This window comes from Oncorhynchus mykiss, chromosome 1 (assembly GCF_013265735.2).
Source record: "Oncorhynchus mykiss isolate Arlee chromosome 1, USDA_OmykA_1.1, whole genome shotgun sequence".
Classification (NCBI taxonomy): Eukaryota; Metazoa; Chordata; class Actinopteri; order Salmoniformes; family Salmonidae; genus Oncorhynchus; species Oncorhynchus mykiss.
Genome location: NC_048565.1, coordinates 4,900,724 through 4,922,403, shown reverse-complemented (window position 1 = coordinate 4,922,403; position 21,680 = coordinate 4,900,724). Strand labels below are relative to the sequence as shown.

The following is a 21,680-nucleotide window of genomic DNA, read 5'->3' as shown; positions in this document are numbered from 1 at the left end:
AACTGTAGAGAGAGTAGCTGATTGGTTCTGGGTGCCGAGATGTGTAAATCTGTCTTGATATGTCCGTATACAATACTATAGCTAGATGTTATACAGAATTATACAATGGGTGAGGACTAATCCTGAATGCTGATTGGTTTAAACCGCTTTCCAGCCGGTGTCTATTCGACAAGTTACCACCGGCTGACGTTAAAATGTCTATTCACTCTGTTCCATCTGACTGCTGCAATCCACTGTCTCATCAGCCCAGCCAGGCAATTTATAAACTTGATCTCCAACATAAAAAGCATCTAGACATCACCTCGCGTTTCTTTTAGACTAACATTTAGTTTAGTTCGATGTCCAGCTGTCCCGTAGTAATGAGCATGTCGGGAGTCGGGACGAGACAGACAGACAGACAGACAGACAGACAGACAGACAGACAGACAGACAGACAGACAGACAGGCAGGCAGCGTTTCTCAGCCAGTCGAAATCATGAATCAGCATCATTTATATGGACATATACAAATAAATTCCAATTGAAAAAAGGTCAAACGAAACAAAGTGAAAGTAGTTTGCTGTCATTCCAGCTCCAGTTTGAAGTGATTGCGTTGACTAGCTTGTTATTCTGTCTGCACGGTTTGACGTGACTGTAAGTTAGCCCTAGTTGGTTAGCGAGGGATGAGAACGTTGCCAGACAGTATGCTTACCCCTCCCCTCCCTTCCCCCTCTCTCTCTCTTTCTCTCTCTTATTCTTTCTCTCTCTCTCTTTCTCTCTCTCTCTTTCTCTCTCTCTCTCTCTCTCTGTCTCTCTCTCTGTCTCTCTCTCTCTCTCTCTCTCTCTCTCTCTCTCTCTGCCCAGTGCTCAGCCCTCCCCCTCTCTCTCTCTCTTATTATTCATCTCTCACTCTCTCTCGACCCAGTGCTCAGCCCTCCCCTCCCTTCCCCTGTCTCTCTCTCTCTCTCTCTCTGCCCAGTGCTCAGCCCTCCCCCCACCCTTTCCCCATCTCTCTCTCTTTCTCGCTCTCGCTCTCTCTGTTTCAATTCAATTCAAGGGCATTATTGGCTGTTTCTCTCTGCCCGAGGTTCAGCCCTCCCCTCCTCCTCCCTTTCCCTCTCTGTCTCTCTCTCTCTCTCTCTCTCTCTCTGCTGCATTGATGCTGCTACCTCCCTCAGTGATGACATCACCAGGCTAGAGAACAGTTCAGCATCCTTCCTGTAGGCAGCAGGCAGGCAGTCAACAGAACAGAGACATTTTGTTTCCCAGCACTCAACGCAAAACCCTTCTTGTTTTATCAAACCCTCCCTGGACCCCAGGCTATAGCAGGGTTTCTAGGCTATACTGTAATATACCCTCTAGCGGTCGTGATGTTCTTTCTACCTTGAGTCTTCTTCCCGCTTGGAGGGAGGAAGGGAGAAAAGAAGGGAAGTGGGCTGGCAGCTGGTCTGTGACAGTCAGACAGACAGAGAGAGAGAGAGAGAAAGAGAGACAGAGCCAGAGCTGGAAGACAGACAATTAACAGAAGAGGAGAGCAGATCAAACAAGCTTCTTAAACCGGACGGGGCATTAAAGAGGTAGGATCCATTGTTCTGGTGCTAATGCCGTATTCATTTGGCAGTGTTTGTTTGGCGTTGCGTCTCCCGGGGCTGGGAAGGGAAGGATTGTGATGGGGTGCGGCTATAGAGGAGCTGTCAGCTCAGACCATGTAGGATGGAGGAAAACTAGGGGCTTAAATATAATAGATCATTTTCTCTATTTTCCCTATTTATTGTCCTTTTGTAGTATAATGTTGAGCTGGTTGACAATAAGAATGTCATTCAGGAGGTAGGCAAGTCAGCAACATCAGTTGACAACCTCATTTAGAATTTGCCTTTTTTATAACGTTACAATTGAATTGTGCCTGGGACAATGTAATAGCCCTACACGTTGAATTATCCTGAAAATGTCCGTTTCAAAAGACAGCCTACGTCTAAACTACAGGCATATGTTGTAGCTTATGATATAAAAAAAAACAAATGACGTGGGGAGTAAATTATAGGCTAACATTAGATCGTGATAAATTCCCATGATGCACGTCCCGTTCACCTGCGTCTTATTTCACACAACTCTTATATCCTCGTAATTACAGTCTCTCTCCCAACAAATGGTGGTCAGATGCATTCTCATGTCAGATTATGCCTAAAAGCCAGCCCATACCTGTAATAAGGTAGAGGGGCAGGTAACCCACTCGGTTAGAGCGTTGGAAGAGTTGTCAAGAGGTCTCTAGTTCGTAAGGTGAGAAATCTGTCGCACTTGAGCAAGGCATTTAACCCTAATTGTTCTTGAGCAAGGCATTTAACCCTAATTGTTCTTGAGCAGGGCATTTAACCCTAATTACACTTGAGCAAGGCATTTAACCCTAATTGCTCTTGAGCAAGGCATTTAACCCTAATTGCTCTCGGGTTGCCGTTGATAATTGCAGACCCCACTATCCGAGGGTCTCGGGGAGTTTTGGGACATCAGACATGAGCATTAATACGTAATGAATGTGTCGGGACGACTCAGGCAGGCCGTTTTTCTCAGCCATTCGAAATCATGAATCAGCATTATTTTCATGGATATATTCAAAGAAATGTCAATAGAAAACAGGCCAAATTAAACGGAAGTGCAGTTAGTTTGCAGTCTTTTTACATTCAGTTTGAAGTGATTGTGGTAGCTGTGTTGTTGGCTAGCTCCTCTGAACAACAGTGTCCTGACGAGTGAGCACAGTTTCTATGCCAGGTGAAATCGCGCCTCATTAGCTCATTGTTATGGATGTATCCAAATATATGTCACTATAAAACAGCTTCAACAAATGCAAATGCAGCTACTTTGCTGTAAATTAGCCGTAGTTAGCTAGCAAGCAAGGGATAAGAACGTTGCCAGCCAGTATGGCAATAGAACATTTAGAACCAACGACTGAGTCCTGTCCATAGATACAGAACCAACATACTGAACGACTGAGTCGCTTCCATAGATACAGAAACAACATACTGAACGACTGAGTCGCTTCCATAGATACAGAACCAAAATACTGAACGACTGAGTCGTGTCCATAGATACAGAACCAACATACTGAACGACTGAGTCGTGTCCATAGATACAGAACCAACATACTGAACGACTGAGTCGTGTCCATAGATACAGAACCAACATACTGAACGACTGAGTCGCTTCCATAGATACAGAACCAAAATACTGAACGACTGAGTCGTGTCCATAGATACAGAACCAACATACTGAACGACTGAGTCGTGTCCATAGATACAGAACCAACATACTGAACGACTGAGTCGTGTCCATAGATACAGAACCAACATACTTAACGACTGAGTCGTGTCCATAGATACAGAACCAACATACTGAACGACTGAGTCGCTTCCATAGATACAGAACCAACATACTGAACGACTGAGTCGCTTCCATAGATACAGAACCAACATACTGAACGACTGAGTCGCTTCCATAGATACAGAACCAACATACTGAACGACTGAGTCGTGTCCATAGATACAGAACCAACATACTGAACAACTGAGTCGTGTCCATAGATACAGAACCAACATACTGAACGACTGAGTCGTGTCCATAGATACAGAACCAAAATACTGAACAACTGAGTCGTGTCCATAGATACAGAACCAACATACTTAACGACTGAGTCGTGTCCATAGATACAGAACCAACATACTGAACGACTGAGTCGTGTCCATAGATACAGAACCAACATACTTAACGACTGACTTGTGTCCATAGATACAGAACCAACATACTTAACGACTGACTTGTGTCCATAGATACAGAACCAAAATACTGAACGACTGAGTCGCTTCCATAGATACAGAACCAACATACTGAACGACTGAGTCGCTTCCATAGATACAGAACCAACATACTGAACGACTGAGTCGTGTCCATAGATACAGAACCAACATACTGAACAACTGAGTCGTGTCCATAGATACAGAACCAACATACTGAACGACTGAGTCGTGTCCATAGATACAGAACCAAAATACTGGACGACTCGATCGCAGTCTCTAGCAACCGAAACCGATAGAACTAACAACCAGTCGGCTCGGGTAGCAACCTTAGATTTAGTCTTAGACCTAACAATACCCGTGTCAATACATCTTCCAAACAGAGGCTTCTCTGGTATTATCACTTCCGTAACTACAGGTCATACATTATGTCAATGACATTTTTCTACACAGTATCCGTTTCCTAAAAGATGTTACCTTCTATTCTACCTTTTATAGTTTGATGGGCCAAGCTGAAACATAATGTTGGACTGGTGCATGTCGGCCAGCCTACAAAACACATCAGAATTGTTCTGTATTTTACCGATGCAATGAAATCTACGCCATTTCACCAAAGCAATCTGTATTGATTTCTCAATTCACACCAGCTCACGTATATGTCCAGGCTTACTGCTAGGTCTACATGGAATATTTTGGGGTTAACATTATATGACATACAGTAGATGCTACTTGCTCTCATTTTGGTCGGCAGACCTACGATTTCAAATCACAACGTCATGGGAGTGGGACTGTTCGTGGGCCTATTTGTGAGAACTGTTCGTGAGAACTGTTCGTGAGAACTGTTCGTGAGAACTGATTCAAATGATTCATTACAGCTTTTTAGTACCATACTCAGTCAAATCGTTATAGTCCCAGGTTACTATTGGTTATGGTAATGATTTACCATTGGGAACTGGTTGAAATGGTACATGATGCTACATGATCAAAAGTATGTGGACACCTGCTCGTCGACAATCTCATTCCAGAATTAATCGGCCTTAATCATGCCGCTATGACAGACTCACTTCTGGGAAGGCCTTTTTGGAAGATTTTGGCTGAGATTTGCTTTCAATTCAGCCACAAGATCATAAAGTCACTGGGCTCTTCGGTACGGGTCATTCTACTGACAATGTTTGTCTATGGAGATCGCATGGCTGTGTGCTCCATTTTACATACCTGTGTGGCTGAAATAGCCGAATCCACTCATTTGAAGGGGTGTCCACATACTTTTGTATATATAGTGTATATTGAATGCCATGTACTGTATGCCCTTATCAGTAGACCTATTCAAGGCACCCCATGGGCCTTTGGGTCTTTGGGGCCATTAGCCATTCAGGATATAGGAAACACACCCTGGTCTGGTGTGACAAAGCAGTTTTTACACCATCAGTCATTAGTGTTCAATATGCTACAGGTTTATCAATATGCTACAGGTTTATCAATATGCTATAGGTTTATCAATATGCTACAGGCTTATCAATATGCTACAGGTTTATCAATATGCTATAGGTTTATCAATATGCTACAGGCTTATCAATATGCTACAGGTTTATCAATATGCTATAGGTTTATCAATATGCTACAGGCTTATCAATATGCTACAGGTTTATCAATATGCTACAGGCTTATCAATATGCTACAGGTTTATCAATGTGCTACAGGTTTATCAATATGCTACAGGTTTATCAATATGCTACAGGTTTATCAATATGCTACAGGCTTATCAATATGCTACAGGTTTACCAATATGCTACAGGTTTATCAATATGCTACAGGTTTATCAATATGCTACAGGTTTATCAATATGCTACAGGTTTATCAATATGCTACAGGTTTATCAATATGCTACAGGTTTATCAATATGCTACAGTTTTACCAATATGCTACAGGTTTATCAATATGCTACAGGCTTATCAATATGCTACAGGTTTACCAATATGCTACAGGTTTATCAATATGCTACAGGCTTATCAATATGCTACGGGTTTACCAATATGCTACAGGTTTATCAATATGCTACAGGTTTATCAATATGCTACAGGTTTATCAATATGCTACAGGCTTATCAATATGCTACAGGTTTACCAATATGCTACAGGTTTATCAATATGCTACAGGTTTATCAATATGCTACAGGTTTATCAATATGTTACAGGCTTATCAATATGCTACAGGTTTATCAATATGCTACAGGTTTATCAATATGCTACAGGCTTACCAATATGCTATAGGTTTATCAATATGCTACAGGTTTATCAATATGCTACAGGTTTATCAATATGCTACAGGTTTATCAATATGCTACAGGTTTATCAATATGCTACAGGTTTATCAATATGCTACAGGCTTATCAATATGCTACAGGTTTACCAATATGCTACAGGTTTATCAATATGCTACAGGCTTATCAATATGCTACAGGTTTACCAATATGCTACAGGTTTATCAATATGCTACAGGCTTATCAATATGCTACAGGTTTATCAATATGCTACAGGTTTATCAATATGCTACAGGTTTATCAATATGCTGCAGGTTTATCAATATGCTACAGGTTTACCAATATGCTACAGGCTTATCAATATGCTGCAGGTTTATCAATATGCTACAGGTTTACCAATATGCTACAGGTTTATCAATATGCTACAGACATGTCAATTTTATTTTACGATTATTTAACTAGGCAAGTCAGTTAAGAACAAAATCTTAATTTCAATAACAGACTAGGAACAGTGGGTTAACTGCCATGTTCAGGGGCAGACCAAAGATTTGTACCTCGTCAGCTCGGGGATTTGAACTTGCAACCTTTCGGTTCCTAATCCAACGCTCTAACCACTAGGCTACCCTGCCACCCCAATATGCTACAGGCTTATTATTCCTCTGATTATACTTCTATGTCAGATAATTTCATAATTTCAGATGGTTTGTCATCAGGTAGCTCCTGTATTCTCCTGTAGCTCCTGTAGCTCCTGTATTCTCCTGTATTCTCCTATAGCTCCTGTATTCTCCTGTAGCTCCTGTATTCTCCTGTAGCTCCTGTATTCTCCTGTAGCTCCTGTATTCTCCTATAGCTCCAGTATTCTCCTGTATTCTCCTGTATTCTCCTATAGCTCCTGTATTCTCCTGTAGCTCCTGTATTCTCCTGTATTCTCCTGTAGCTCCTGTATTCTCCTGTAGCTCCTGTATTCTCCTGTAGCTCCTGTATTCTCCTGTAGCTCCTGTATTCTCCTATAGCTCCAGTATTCTCCTGTATTCTCCTGTATTCTCCTATAGCTCCTGTATTCTCCTGTAGCTCCTGTATTCTCCTGTATTCTCCTGTATTCTCCTGTAGCTCCTGTATTCTCCTATAGCTCCTGTATTCTCCTATAGCTCCTGTATTCTCCTGTGTTCTCCTGTATTCTCCTATAGCTCCTGTATTCTCCTGTAGCTCCTGTATTCTCCTGTATTCTCCTGTATTCTCCTGTAGCTCCTGTATTCTCCTGTATTCTCCTGTAGCTCCTGTATTCTCCTGTATTCTCCTATAGCTCCTGTATTCTCCTATAGCTCCTGTATTCTCCTGTAGCTCCTGTATTCTCCTGTATTCTCCTGTATTCTCCTGTATTCTCCTATATCTCCTGTATTCTCCTATATCTCCTGTATTCTCCTGTATTCTCCTATAGCTCCTGTATTCTCCTGTAGCTCCTGTATTCTCCTGTATTCTCCTATATCTCCTGTATTCTCCTATATCTCCTGTATTCTCCTGTATTCTCCTATATCTCCTGTATTCTCCTGTATTCTCCTATAGCTCCTGTATTCTCCTGTAGCTCCTGTATTCTCCTGTATTCTCCTATATCTCCTGTATTCTCCTATATCTCCTGTATTCTCCTGTATTCTCCTATATCTCCTGTATTCTCCTGTATTCTCCTATAGCTCCTGTATTCTCCTATATCTCCTGTATTCTCCTATATCTCCTGTGTTCTCCTGTAGCTCCTGTATTCTCCTATAGCTCCTGTATTCTTCTGTATTCTCCTATATCTCCTGTATTCTCCTATATCTCCTGTATTCTCCTGTATTCTCCTATATCTCCTGTATTCTCCTGTATTCTCCTATAGATCCTGTATTCTCCTATATCTCCTGTATTCTCCTATATCTCCTGTGTTCTCCTGTAGCTCCTGTATTCTCCTATATCTCCTGTATTCTCCTATATCTCCTGTGTTCTCCTGTATTCTCCTGTATTCTCCTGTATTCTCCTGTAGCTCCTGTATTCTCCTGTATTCTCCTGTATTCTCCTATAGCTCCTGTATTCTCCTATAGCTCCTGTATTCTCCTATATCTCCTGTATTCTCCTGTATTCTCCTATATCTCCTGTGTTCTCCTATAGCTGCTGTATTCTCCTATAGCTCCTGTATTCTCCTGTATTCTCCTATAGCTCCAGTATTCTCCTATAGCTCCTGTATTCTCCTGTATTCTCCTATAGCTCCTGTATTCTCCTGTAGCTCCTGTATTCTCCTGTAGCTCCTGTATTCTCCTGTATTCTCCTATATCTCCTGTATTCTCCTATATCTCCTGTATTCTCCTGTATTCTCCTATATCTCCTGTATTCTCCTGTATTCTCCTATAGCTCCTGTATTCTCCTATATCTCCTGTATTCTCCTATATCTCCTGTGTTCTCCTGTAGCTCCTGTATTCTCCTATATCTCCTGTGTTCTCCTGTAGCTCCTGTATTCTCCTATATCTCCTGTATTCTCCTGTATTCTCCTATATCTCCTGTATTCTCCTGTATTCTCCTATAGCTCCTGTATTCTCCTATATCTCCTGTATTCTCCTATATCTCCTGTGTTCTCCTGTAGCTCCTGTATTCTCCTATAGCTCCTGTATTCTTCTGTATTCTCCTATATCTCCTGTATTCTCCTATATCTCCTGTATTCTCCTGTATTCTCCTATATCTCCTGTATTCTCCTGTATTCTCCTATAGATCCTGTATTCTCCTATATCTCCTGTATTCTCCTATATCTCCTGTGTTCTCCTGTAGCTCCTGTATTCTCCTATATCTCCTGTATTCTCCTATATCTCCTGTGTTCTCCTGTATTCTCCTGTATTCTCCTGTATTCTCCTGTAGCTCCTGTATTCTCCTGTATTCTCCTGTATTCTCCTATAGCTCCTGTATTCTCCTATAGCTCCTGTATTCTCCTATATCTCCTGTATTCTCCTGTATTCTCCTATATCTCCTGTGTTCTCCTATAGCTGCTGTATTCTCCTATAGCTCCTGTATTCTCCTGTATTCTCCTATAGCTCCAGTATTCTCCTATAGCTCCTGTATTCTCCTGTATTCTCCTATAGCTCCTGTATTCTCCTATAGCTCCTGTATTCTCCTGTATTCTCCTGTATTCTCCTGTATTCTCCTGTAGCTCCTGTATTCTCCTGTATTCTCCTGTATTCTCCTATAGCTCCTGTATTCTCCTATAGCTCCTGTATTCTCCTATATCTCCTGTATTCTCCTGTATTCTCCTGTGTTCTCCTGTATTCTCCTATAGCTCCTGTATTCTCCTGTAGCTCCTGTATTCTCCTGTATTCTCCTGTATTCTCCTGTAGCTCCTGTATTCTCCTGTATTCTCCTGTAGCTCCTGTATTCTCCTGTATTCTCCTATAGCTCCTGTATTCTCCTATAGCTCCTGTATTCTCCTGTAGCTCCTGTATTCTCCTGTATTCTCCTGTATTCTCCTGTATTCTCCTATATCTCCTGTATTCTCCTATATCTCCTGTATTCTCCTGTATTCTCCTATAGCTCCTGTATTCTCCTGTAGCTCCTGTATTCTCCTGTATTCTCCTATATCTCCTGTATTCTCCTATATCTCCTGTATTCTCCTGTATTCTCCTATATCTCCTGTATTCTCCTGTATTCTCCTATAGCTCCTGTATTCTCCTGTAGCTCCTGTATTCTCCTGTATTCTCCTATATCTCCTGTATTCTCCTATATCTCCTGTATTCTCCTGTATTCTCCTATATCTCCTGTATTCTCCTGTATTCTCCTATAGCTCCTGTATTCTCCTATATCTCCTGTATTCTCCTATATCTCCTGTGTTCTCCTGTAGCTCCTGTATTCTCCTATAGCTCCTGTATTCTTCTGTATTCTCCTATATCTCCTGTATTCTCCTATATCTCCTGTATTCTCCTGTATTCTCCTATATCTCCTGTATTCTCCTGTATTCTCCTATAGATCCTGTATTCTCCTATATCTCCTGTATTCTCCTATATCTCCTGTGTTCTCCTGTAGCTCCTGTATTCTCCTATATCTCCTGTATTCTCCTATATCTCCTGTGTTCTCCTGTATTCTCCTGTATTCTCCTGTATTCTCCTGTAGCTCCTGTATTCTCCTGTATTCTCCTGTATTCTCCTATAGCTCCTGTATTCTCCTATAGCTCCTGTATTCTCCTATATCTCCTGTATTCTCCTGTATTCTCCTATATCTCCTGTGTTCTCCTATAGCTGCTGTATTCTCCTATAGCTCCTGTATTCTCCTGTATTCTCCTATAGCTCCAGTATTCTCCTATAGCTCCTGTATTCTCCTGTATTCTCCTATAGCTCCTGTATTCTCCTGTAGCTCCTGTATTCTCCTGTAGCTCCTGTATTCTCCTGTATTCTCCTATATCTCCTGTATTCTCCTATATCTCCTGTATTCTCCTGTATTCTCCTATATCTCCTGTATTCTCCTGTATTCTCCTATAGCTCCTGTATTCTCCTATATCTCCTGTATTCTCCTATATCTCCTGTGTTCTCCTGTAGCTCCTGTATTCTCCTATATCTCCTGTGTTCTCCTGTAGCTCCTGTATTCTCCTATATCTCCTGTATTCTCCTGTATTCTCCTATATCTCCTGTATTCTCCTGTATTCTCCTATAGCTCCTGTATTCTCCTATATCTCCTGTATTCTCCTATATCTCCTGTGTTCTCCTGTAGCTCCTGTATTCTCCTATAGCTCCTGTATTCTTCTGTATTCTCCTATATCTCCTGTATTCTCCTATATCTCCTGTATTCTCCTGTATTCTCCTATATCTCCTGTATTCTCCTGTATTCTCCTATAGATCCTGTATTCTCCTATATCTCCTGTATTCTCCTATATCTCCTGTGTTCTCCTGTAGCTCCTGTATTCTCCTATATCTCCTGTATTCTCCTATATCTCCTGTGTTCTCCTGTATTCTCCTGTATTCTCCTGTATTCTCCTGTAGCTCCTGTATTCTCCTGTATTCTCCTGTATTCTCCTATAGCTCCTGTATTCTCCTATAGCTCCTGTATTCTCCTATATCTCCTGTATTCTCCTGTATTCTCCTATATCTCCTGTGTTCTCCTATAGCTGCTGTATTCTCCTATAGCTCCTGTATTCTCCTGTATTCTCCTATAGCTCCAGTATTCTCCTATAGCTCCTGTATTCTCCTGTATTCTCCTATAGCTCCTGTATTCTCCTATAGCTCCTGTATTCTCCTGTATTCTCCTGTATTCTCCTGTATTCTCCTGTAGCTCCTGTATTCTCCTGTATTCTCCTGTATTCTCCTATAGCTCCTGTATTCTCCTATATCTCCTGTATTCTCCTGTATTCTCCTATAGCTCCTGTATTCTCCTATATCTCCTGTATTCTCCTGTATTCTCCTATATCTCCTGTGTTCTCCTATAGCTCCTGTATTCTCCTATAGCTCCTGTATTCTCCTGTATTCTCCTGTATTCTCCTATAGCTCCTGTATTCTCCTGTATTCTCCTATAGCTCCTGTATTCTCCTATAGCTCCTGTATTCTCCTGTATTCTCCTATAGCTCCTGTATTCTCCTGTATTCTCCTGTATTCTCCTGTATTCTCCTGTAGCTCCTGTATTCTCCTGTATTCTCCTGTATTCTCCTATAGCTCCTGTATTCTCCTATAGCTCCTGTATTCTCCTATATCTCCTGTATTCTCCTGTATTCTCCTATAGCTCCTGTATTCTCCTATCTCTCCTGTATTCTCCTGTATTCTCCTATATCTCCTGTGTTCTCCTATAGCTCCTGTATTCTCCTATAGCTCCTGTATTCTCTTGTATTCTCCTGTATTCTCCTATAGCTCCTGTATTCTCCTGTATTCTCCTATAGCTCCTGTATTCTCCTATAGCTCCTGTATTCTCCTATAGCTCCTGTATTCTCCTGTATTCTCCTGTATTCTCCTATAGCTCCTGTATTCTCCTGTATTCTACTATATCTCCTGTGTTCTCCTATAGCTCCTGTATTCTCCTATAGCTCCTGTATTCTCCTGTATTCTCCTGTATTCTCCTATAGCTCCTGTAGCTCCTGTATTCTCCTGTGTTCTCCTATAGCTCCTGTATTCTCCTGTATTCTCCTATAGCTCCTGTATTCTCCTGTATTCTCCTATATCTCCTGTATTCTCCTATAGCTCCTGTATTCTCCCATAGCTCCTGTATTCTCCTCTAGCTCCTGTATTCTCATATAGCTCCTGTATTCTCCTGTAGTTCCTGTATTCTTGTATTCTCCTATATCTCCTTTATCTCCTGTATTCTCCTGTATTCTCCTATATCTCCTGTATTCTCCTGTAGCTCCTGTATTCTCCTGTAGCTCATATATCTCCTGTATTCTCCTATATCTCCTGTATTCTCCTATATCTTCTTTATCTCCTGTATTCTCCTGTATTCTCCTATATCTCCTGTATTCTCCTGAATTCTCCTGTATTCTCCTATATCTCCTGTATTCTCCTGTAGCTCCTGTATTCTCCGATATCTCCTATATTCTCCTATAGCTCCTATATTCTCCTATATCTCCTGTATTCTCCTATAGTTCCTGTATTCTCTTATATCTCCTGTATTCTCCTATATCTCCTGTAGCTTCTGTATTCTCCTATATCTCCTATATTCTCCTATATCTCCTGTATTCTCCTATAGTTCCTGTATTCTCCTATATCTCCTGTATTCTCCTATATCTCCTGTATTCTCCTATATCTCCTGTATTCTCCTATAGTTCCTGTATTCTCCTATATCTCCTGTATTCTCCTATATCTCCTGTATTCTCCTATATCTCCTGTATTCTCCTATATCTCCTGTATTCTCCTATATCTCCTGTGTTCTCTTATATCTCCTGTATTCTCCTATATCTCCTGTATTCTCCTATATCTCCTGTATTCTCCTATATCTCCTGTATTCTCCTATATCTCCTGTATTCTCTTATATCTCCTGTATTCTCCTATATCTCCTGTATTCTCCTATATCTCCTGTATTCTCCTATTGCTCCTGTATTCTCCTATAGCTCCTGTATTTAATTGAAGAATCCCTACTCTTGCCCAATCACAGACGAAGGGACAATGACTTCAGCTTGTCTCTAGAAAACATGTAGTGTGCCTGAACAGCCCGAAAAAAAACCTCATCACAGTCCAAAACGAACAAAACCGGCCACAAGACGTGCACAAAACGTGCACAACCTCTTCCAAACAGAAGCATACGGTCACCTTTATTGGGCCAGTGTGACTGACTGGCTGACTGGCTGGCTGGCTGGCTGGCTGGCTGGCTGGCTGGCTGACTGGCTGACTGGCTGGCTGACTGGCTGACTGGCTGGCTGGCTGACTGGCTGACTGGCTGGCTGACTGACTAGTCTGTCTCTGTGTCATTGGACCAGGGTGACTGACTGACTGACTGATTGACTGACTGGTCTGTCTCTGTGTCATTGGACCAGGGTGACTGACTGAATGACTGACTGACTGACTGGTCTGTCTCTGTGTCATTGGACCAGGGTGACTGACTGAATGACTGACTGACTGACTGGTCTGTCTCTGTGTCATTGGACCAGGGTGACTGACTGAATGACTGACTGGTCTGTCTCTGTGTCATTGGACCAGGGTGACTGACTGACTGACTGACTGATTTACTGACTAGTCTGTCTCTGTGTCATTGGACCAGGGTGACTGACTGACTGGCTGATTGACTGACTGGTCTGTCTCTGTGTCATTGGACCAGGGTGACTGACTGACTTACTGACTGACTGGTCTGTCTCTGTTTCATTGGACCAGGGTGACTGACTGACTGACTGACTGGTCTGTCTCTGTGTCATTGGACCAGGGTGACTGACTGACTGACTAACTGACTGACTGACTGACTGATTGACTGACTGGTCTGTCTCTGTGTCATTGGACCAGGGTGACTGACTGACTGACTGATTGACTGACTGGTCTGTCTCTGTGTCATTGGACCAGGGTGACTGACTGAATGACTGACTGACTGACTGGTCTGTCTCTGTGTCATTGGACCAGGGTGACTGACTGACTGACTGATTGACTGACTGGTCTGTCTCTGTGTCATTGGACCAGGGTGACTGACTGAATGACTGACTGACTGACTGGTCTGTCTCTGTGTCATTGGACCAGGGTGACTGACTGACTGATTGACTGACTGGTCTGTCTCTGTGTTATTGGACCAGGGTGACTGACTGAATGACTGACTGACTGACTGGTCTGTCTCTGTGTCATTGGACCAGGGTGACTGACTGAATGACTGACTGACTGACTGGTCTGTCTCTGTGTTATTGGACCAGGGTAATCCTAGGGAGCGGCCTGTCATTCAGCTGTGGCTGCACTTCTATTGTTGTCTCTAGACTAGGTTCCCATCTCCCCTCGGCTGGAGCTGACCATGCATGCTCCTTTCATGTAGTACACTGGTGGTGGTCTGGACCAGGGGGTGTGAGGACTTGTTTGAACACATATTGATTATATTGAATGACAGGTTCAAGTCTGTTGTGACTGACAGTTAACATAGACACAAATCAAGTACCTGGTCAACTCACGCAAGATTTGTTTCGTGAGATTACACAGGTCCAGTTGTCACAATGTCTCTTCTGTACATATCTCTACTCCTTCTCTCTATCTCTCACTCTCTCTCTCCTCCTCCTCTCTCTCTATGTCTCTCTCTCACTCTCTCTCCTCCTTCTCTCTCTCTCTCTGTCTCTCTCTCACTCTCTCTCCTCCCTCTATCTCTCTCTCTTTGTCTCTCTCTCCTCCCTCTATCTCTCTCTCTCTGTCTCTCTCTCTCTCTCTCCTCCTTCTCTCTATGTCTCTCTCTCACTCTCTCCTCCCTCTATCTCTCTCTCTATGTCTCTCTCACTCTCTCTCTCTCTATGTCTCTCTCTATCTCTCTCTTTTTGTCTCTCTCTCTCTCACTCACCCTCATCCCTCCATCTCTCTCTCTCTCACTCTGCTGTCTCTCTCTGTTGCTGTCTCTCTCTCAATTCAATTAAATTCAATTCAAGGGGCTTTGCTGGCATGGGAAACATGTGTAACATTGCCAAAGCAAGTGAGGTAGATAATATACAAAAGTGAAATAAACTCTCTCTCTCTCTCTCTCTCAGTTGCTCTCTCTCTTTCTCTCTCTCTGTCTAACTCTCTCTCTGTTGTCTCTCTCTCTGTTGCTGTCTCTCTCTCTCTATCTTTCCTGTCTCTCTGTTGCTGTCTCTCTCTGTCACTGTCTCTCTTTCTCTCTCTCTCTCTCTGCTGTCTCTCTCTCTGTCTCTCTCTCTCTCTCTGTTGCTGTCTCTCTCTCTCTTTCTCTCTGCTGTCTTACAGTTCAGTGTTCTCCCTTAAATTAGATTATAGATTTCAGAGTGCTTGATGACTCTCGGAGGAGCAGGTTTCCATAGTGATATGGATGGACAGAGCAGTGGGAGGGAGTCTACAGTTCTAGTGGTCTCAGATCTTAGCTAACATCTTATCCTAAAGCTGAACTGATGTCAAGCTTTGTGCTTCCAGTAGAGAGGCTTCCTGTATCAATATCCCCACTTCGGGTTTTATCTTAATGGATTCACAGCAGAAGGGCTCTGTAATCTGTGATGTTTCTAAAGTAGTGCACTATATAGGGAATAGGGTGCCATAGAACTCTAGTCAAAAGTAGTGCACTATGTAGGGTATATGGTTCCTTTTGGGACGCAGACTGGCAGGTTCGTGGTGAACACATCATAGAGACACAACAATAATACTTAATACTTACTTTGTTGTCGATGGATCGGTCACCGTCCTCCGTTCGGCTGCCCTTTCGTTCACACGCTAGTCACACGCTAGTCACACACTAGTCACACGCTAGACACACGCTAGACACACGCTAGTCACACGCTAGTCACACGCTAGTCACACGCGATATCTCAGACAGCACTCGGCGTATTTTGACAAAACTTGGGTGAATGACGTGTCTTGTCATAGAGATCGGTCATTTACAAAATGACACTGATTGGCCCGAGGCTGGAGCCTATAGTCACACCAGAGAGGAAGAGACGCAACGAGAGAGACAAATGGGACCAAAAATGGTTTTGTTTGGAGAGTGTCAAACTTGGTTAACAAACATTTGTATGGCTTATTTGCTAGAATATATAGGTTTCGTAGTTGTCAGGTTGACATGAGTGTACTGGTAAGTTGGACTAGTTACATCCTGGCAATTGTATCAGAGTTGTGCCTGTTGTTCACACGCATATCTGCCATCTCATTGGCTAGAATGGTACCACCTGATCTTGCCTCCTCCCGACTCAATGTTCAAAAGAGACAAATTGTCAGGCGTCTTTCTGTTGGACCTAACTCCGCCATGGTTAGTTGGACAAAGTCGATGAGGAAAATTAACAATGTTTTCTTTTTTGGGGTGGGGGGTGGGTAAACGCACGAAAATAAGGTCTGGCTTAGGGAATATTTTGTTCCATGAATTAATCTTCGTTAGCTAATGTATTTTTTTGGTGAATTTTTTTAAAACACATAAATCACGTAAAGGTCATGTTAACTGACTGATATTATCTCATAGAACAACAACATATAAGATCTAAGTCTGTGTTGACCTCCGACGTTATTTTCGGCTTTCGTTCCAAAACCTTATTCTGATCCCTCGTAGGGATGACTGAACGAACCAGACGCATCCAGATGGGGTGCACATGGGGGACGACATGTTTAGTGTTGCCTTGTTGTATTTCATTCGGTGGGGATTCTTATTCATTTGGAAAACCAATCGTAGGGTTTATACACTATGCATTATTATGGTCATAACTGCATCAATTCAATACCTTACACTGGGGGTGTCACGGTCGTCCTCCTCTTCATCTGAAGAGGAGAGGCGAGAAGGATCGGAGGACCAAAATGCGGCGTGGTATGTGTTCATCATGAATATTTAATAAAGAAAGTACTGAACACTGCATACAAAACAATAAACCAATAACGACCGTGAAGCCACATTCTGAAAATTCCACTTCTAAAACCAAATTTGCCCCCCTGCCTTAAATAGTAACAACTAAGACATTTGTACTAGCGATACCCAGGGTCATATTTAGAGAGTTGGGCCAACTTTTAAAATGGGTCTAACATGGGTTAGTAACTTTTATCTAGCATTCCATTTATCCATTAATGTATTTTGCAGTCTTGTACATAGCGTTGTTTAAATTCAGAAAATTATGTGAGCAGCTATTGGTCAATATTGCCCGTGAGGAGCTAATATGGCTGCCATGGAAAGTAGTGCCATGGTTATTATTATTATTATTATTATTATTATTATTATTTTAAATTAAAACATTTTATTTAACTAGGCAAGTCAGTTAAGAACAATTTTTTATTTTACAATGACAGCCTACCCCTGGGCCAAACCCTCCCCTAATACGGACGACGCTGGGCCAATTGTACGCCGCCCTCTTGGGCCTCCCGATCACGGCCAGTTGTGATACAGCCCGGGATCGAACCAGGGTCTGTAGTGACGCCTCTAGCACTGAGATGCAGTTCCTTAGACCGCTGAGCCTCTCAGGAGCCCCATGTAAATGCATCATTGCAGAAACATCAATGTCCTTAATTCTCTAGATATATAACTCTGACAATACCTAAAGCTACCAGTAATTTGAATTGTGAAGCATCTATGTCGTGCTTATGAAGTCTATATGAAGGCTTTATAAAGCCTTGATGCACTTCAAAATTAAGCAGGACTCTTCTATTTCAGGTGTTGCTATACCCGTCTCCCGGACTCTGTGTTTGGGCTCGTTTCGAGAGGCGCTCCGAGCAGGCTGGTCCCAGGCAGGAGGCACCGTATCCCGGACTCTGTGTTTGGGCTCGTTTCGAGAGGCGCTCCGAGCAGGCTGGTCCCAGGCAGGAGGCACCATGTCCGGGGCTTCTGTGAAGGTGGCGGTGCGGGTGCGCCCCTTCAACTCCAGAGAGATGGGGAAGGACAGCAAATGCATCATCCAGATGTCAGGAAACACAACCAGTGAGTATCACACACACACACACACACACACACACACACACACACACACACACTGTGTAGAAAAACACCGTCATTACTAAAGTAACAACAATGTTGTTAAATGTTCTTTCATGCTTACATTTTCACTTGCATATATGATGTTAAAACTGAATCACAATGGAAGACAGCCATTTTGTTTTTAATGCTATGACTCCACAGTGTTCAGCCAGCCAGATTACACACACACGTTATTATGCCTCCACAGTGCCCTCAGACAGCCTTCCACTGAACAGTCAATTACGGGAAACAAAGGAACAAATCTGACCGGGCGTTCATTTGCGGTTTCCTTTACTCGTTCGTGTGGAGGCATTAGGTCATGTGATTTTCACTTTTTGAGGGTGGTTGTTGAACTGTACGTACGGGTTTCTGTCTTTTAATAGATTGGTTTTCATACGGTTAGAATTGTACAATAAAATGATTATTATTTTGGGAACGGAAGCAATTTACAAAAATGTTAGGTTATTGCCTATGCAATGTGTAGCTTGCATGTGTGTTGCATGTGTGTTGCTATACCATTGTACAGTTAGACAAATGTAAGGATCAATGTTCATGGTATGGCTAGGCTAGAAAGAACCTGGGAGACACCACAAATTACTTCTTTTTTTAGGGATTTTTTTTGAGGGATTTATTACGGCTGGAGTCTGGAAGCATTTTGATTGGTCGGTCACCTCTCTCTTGTCCATTGTCCTGGCCTGGTTTCTTGGGATCCCAGGTTATGAAGAGAAATCTTAGCCATGGTGTTAGGGAGACTGCAGAGAGACTTGATATCCAGCCTGTTCAGTACGGTACAGCCATTGGTCAATAATAGATTAGCTTCCCTAAAATATTTAGCATATGGCCTAATTTAGTTCATCTACCCCCCCCCCCCCCCCCCCCTAGCCTTCTTCATGTCATGACTGGCTCGAGTCAAAAAAACAAGTCCCCGTTCCCTAGCCTTCTTCATGTCATGACTGGCTCGAGTCAAAAAAACAAGTCCCCATTTCCTCGGACACTCATTGTTGACATACAGAGCAGGACCTATAAGTGTTGTTTCCCCTGTGCATCCCAAACGGCACCCTATTCCCTAATAGTGCACTACTTTTGACCAGAGACCTATGAGAATAGGGTGCCATGTTGGATGCATACCCTGTGTGTTTTAATAAAGTAATTGTAAACGAGAATTTATTTTTATTTTTAAATTTAGCACGGCTGTGCTGCGGTCATAGGTCTATATGGACACGACCAAATTCGCGGTGTGAAAAGGGCGGAGTTTTGATGAATAAACAAGTTGAAGGTGTGTCAAGGTTTGACCTCCTCACTGGCCAATCAGAACGTGATCCATGGTTAAATATGTGGATTGCTTTAAGTTGAGGTTTATCGTCTTTCATGTATTACATTGTCATCGACTCCAATTCAAATGTTAGTCCGTTATAGCCCATTGTTTTGGTAAATAACCTACAGAAACACAATAACAAAATGTAATCCTATCCCATATTTGATAATGTAAATATGTGGAATATGTTTTGGTACAGAAATAGCATGGCTTCATTATGGAAACGTATTGTTAACATAGGAGATGAGGCTTGAGGACAACACAGTCAGTATAGGCAGGTTGGCATTTTCCCCCTCATGAATGTTGTTCTGGAGGCAGCTCTGTAGAGAGTGGTCACTAGCTGGCTCAGCCACAAAGTCATAAAATCTTATTTTTAAACCTAATTTAAATCCTAACCTCAACCACGCTGCTAATACTAATGCCTAACCCTAACCTCAACCACGCTGCTAATACTAATGCCTAACCCTAACCTCAACCACGCTGCTAATACTAATGCCTAACCCTAACCTCAACCACGCTGCTAATACTAATGCCTAACCCTAACCTCAACCACGCTGCTAATACTAATGCCTAACCCTAACCTTAAATTACGACCAAGAAAGTTAATTTTGGTTTTCACAAATTTTATAGCCAATATAAAATATTGCTAATTTTGACTTTGCAGCTGGCCTATCTAAGGGTAAATCTCTCAGTTCTGCCTCCAGGACAAGATTCATGACAATAAACGTCAACCTGCTGAGTATTACGGGAGAGGAGATTTAGCCCGTATAGAGTATATAGGTATATTAGCTAATGTTTTATATCTGTTCAGTATAGAGTATCTAAGGACGGAGTACCTATAGGCCCTTCTTACAGTAACTATGACCAGCCCTATAGGCCCTTCTTACAGTAACTATGACCAGCCCTATAGGCCCTTCTTACAGTAACTATGACCAGCCCTATAGGCCCTTCTTACAGTAACTTTGACCAGCCCTATAGGCTCTTCTTACAGTAGCTATGACCAGCCCTATAGGCCCTTCTTACAGTAACTTTGACCAGCCCTATAGGCCCTTCTTACAGTAGCTATGACCAGCCCTATGGGCCCTTCTTACAGTAACTATGACCAGCCCTATAGGCCCTTCTTACAGTAACTATGACCAGCCCTATAGGCCCTTCTTACAGTAACTTTGACCAGCCCTATAGGCTCTTCTTACAGTAGCTATGACCAGCCCTATAGGCCCTTCTTACAGTAACTTTGACCAGCCCTATAGGCCCTTCTTACAGTAGCTATGACCAGCCCTATAGGCCCTTCTTACAGTAACTTTGACCAGCCCTATAGGCCCTTCTTACAGTAGCTATGACCAGCCCTATAGGCCCTGTCATATGGCACTGGCCTCTGTCTCTGCAACATAACCAGGAGAGAGAGGGAGGGACGGCCATCTCTGCATCTTAACCAATAGAGAGAGGGAGGGACGGCCATCTCTGCATCTTAACCAATAGAGAGAGGGAGGGACGGCCATCTCTGCATCTTAACCAATAGAGAGAGAGGGATTGACGGCCATCTCTGCATCATAACCAATAGAGAGAGGGAGTGACGGCCATCTCTGCATCATAACCAATAAAGAGAGAGGGAGTGACGGCCATCTCTGCATCTTAACCAATAGAGAGAGAGGGAGTGACGGCCATCTCTGCATCTTAACCAATAGAGAGAGAGGGAGTGACGGCCATCTCTGCATCATAACCAATAAAGAGAGAGGGAGTGACGGCCATCTCTGCATCTTAACCAATAGAGAGAGAGGGAGGGACGCCCATCTCTGCATCTTAACCAATAGAGAGAGAGGGAGTGACAGCCATCTCTGCATCTTAACCAATAGAGAGAGAGGGAGTGACGGCCATCTCTGCATCTTAACCAATAGAGAGAGAGGGAGTGACAGCCATCTCTGCATCTTAACCAATAGAGAGAGAGGGATAACATTGGGACGTCCTTGTACTGTCGGATTCCTTCTGTGGTAATCTTCTCTGTGTAGATGCATATCTTTACAGTCATCAGGGAGTCGGCCGGGACACAAACACAACGCCACTATTTCACTTCACAGACTTTGTATTTCCGCAAGCAATGCGTCTTGATTGGCTTCTATGGTAATTACTTGACAAGGAACAGTGATTTCCTTATGCTACCAGAAGGCAATAGGACATGTTTGGTGTTTTGTCTCACAGAACCAGTGGATTTAAAGTCAAACGTAGTTATTCTTAGAGGAAAGAAGGGGGTCATTTGGGCTGCACCCTCTGCAGCACAGAATACAGATGGGGGGGAGGGGGGTTCATGGGAGTTCGGTGGACCAATC

The 21,680-nt window shown here is 42.8% G+C and overlaps 1 protein-coding gene across 13 annotated transcripts in view; it reads left to right on the top strand.

Annotated features, from left to right (window-relative positions):
- Positions 1 to 1,147: 1,147 nt before the first annotated feature.
- The window catches only part of LOC110486761 (kinesin-like protein KIF1A), a 165,513-nt gene continuing 144,980 nt past the window's right edge, over positions 1,148 to 21,680 (top strand). For all 13 annotated transcript variants that reach the window (XM_036983799.1, XM_036983731.1, XM_036983833.1 and 10 more), the window contains exons 1-2: positions 1,148 to 1,555; positions 17,742 to 18,005. In XM_036983799.1, the coding sequence (XP_036839694.1) occupies positions 17,900 to 18,005 (106 nt within the window). In that variant the 5' untranslated portion in view covers positions 1,148 to 1,555; positions 17,742 to 17,899. The remainder of the gene's footprint in view (positions 1,556 to 17,741; positions 18,006 to 21,680) is intronic.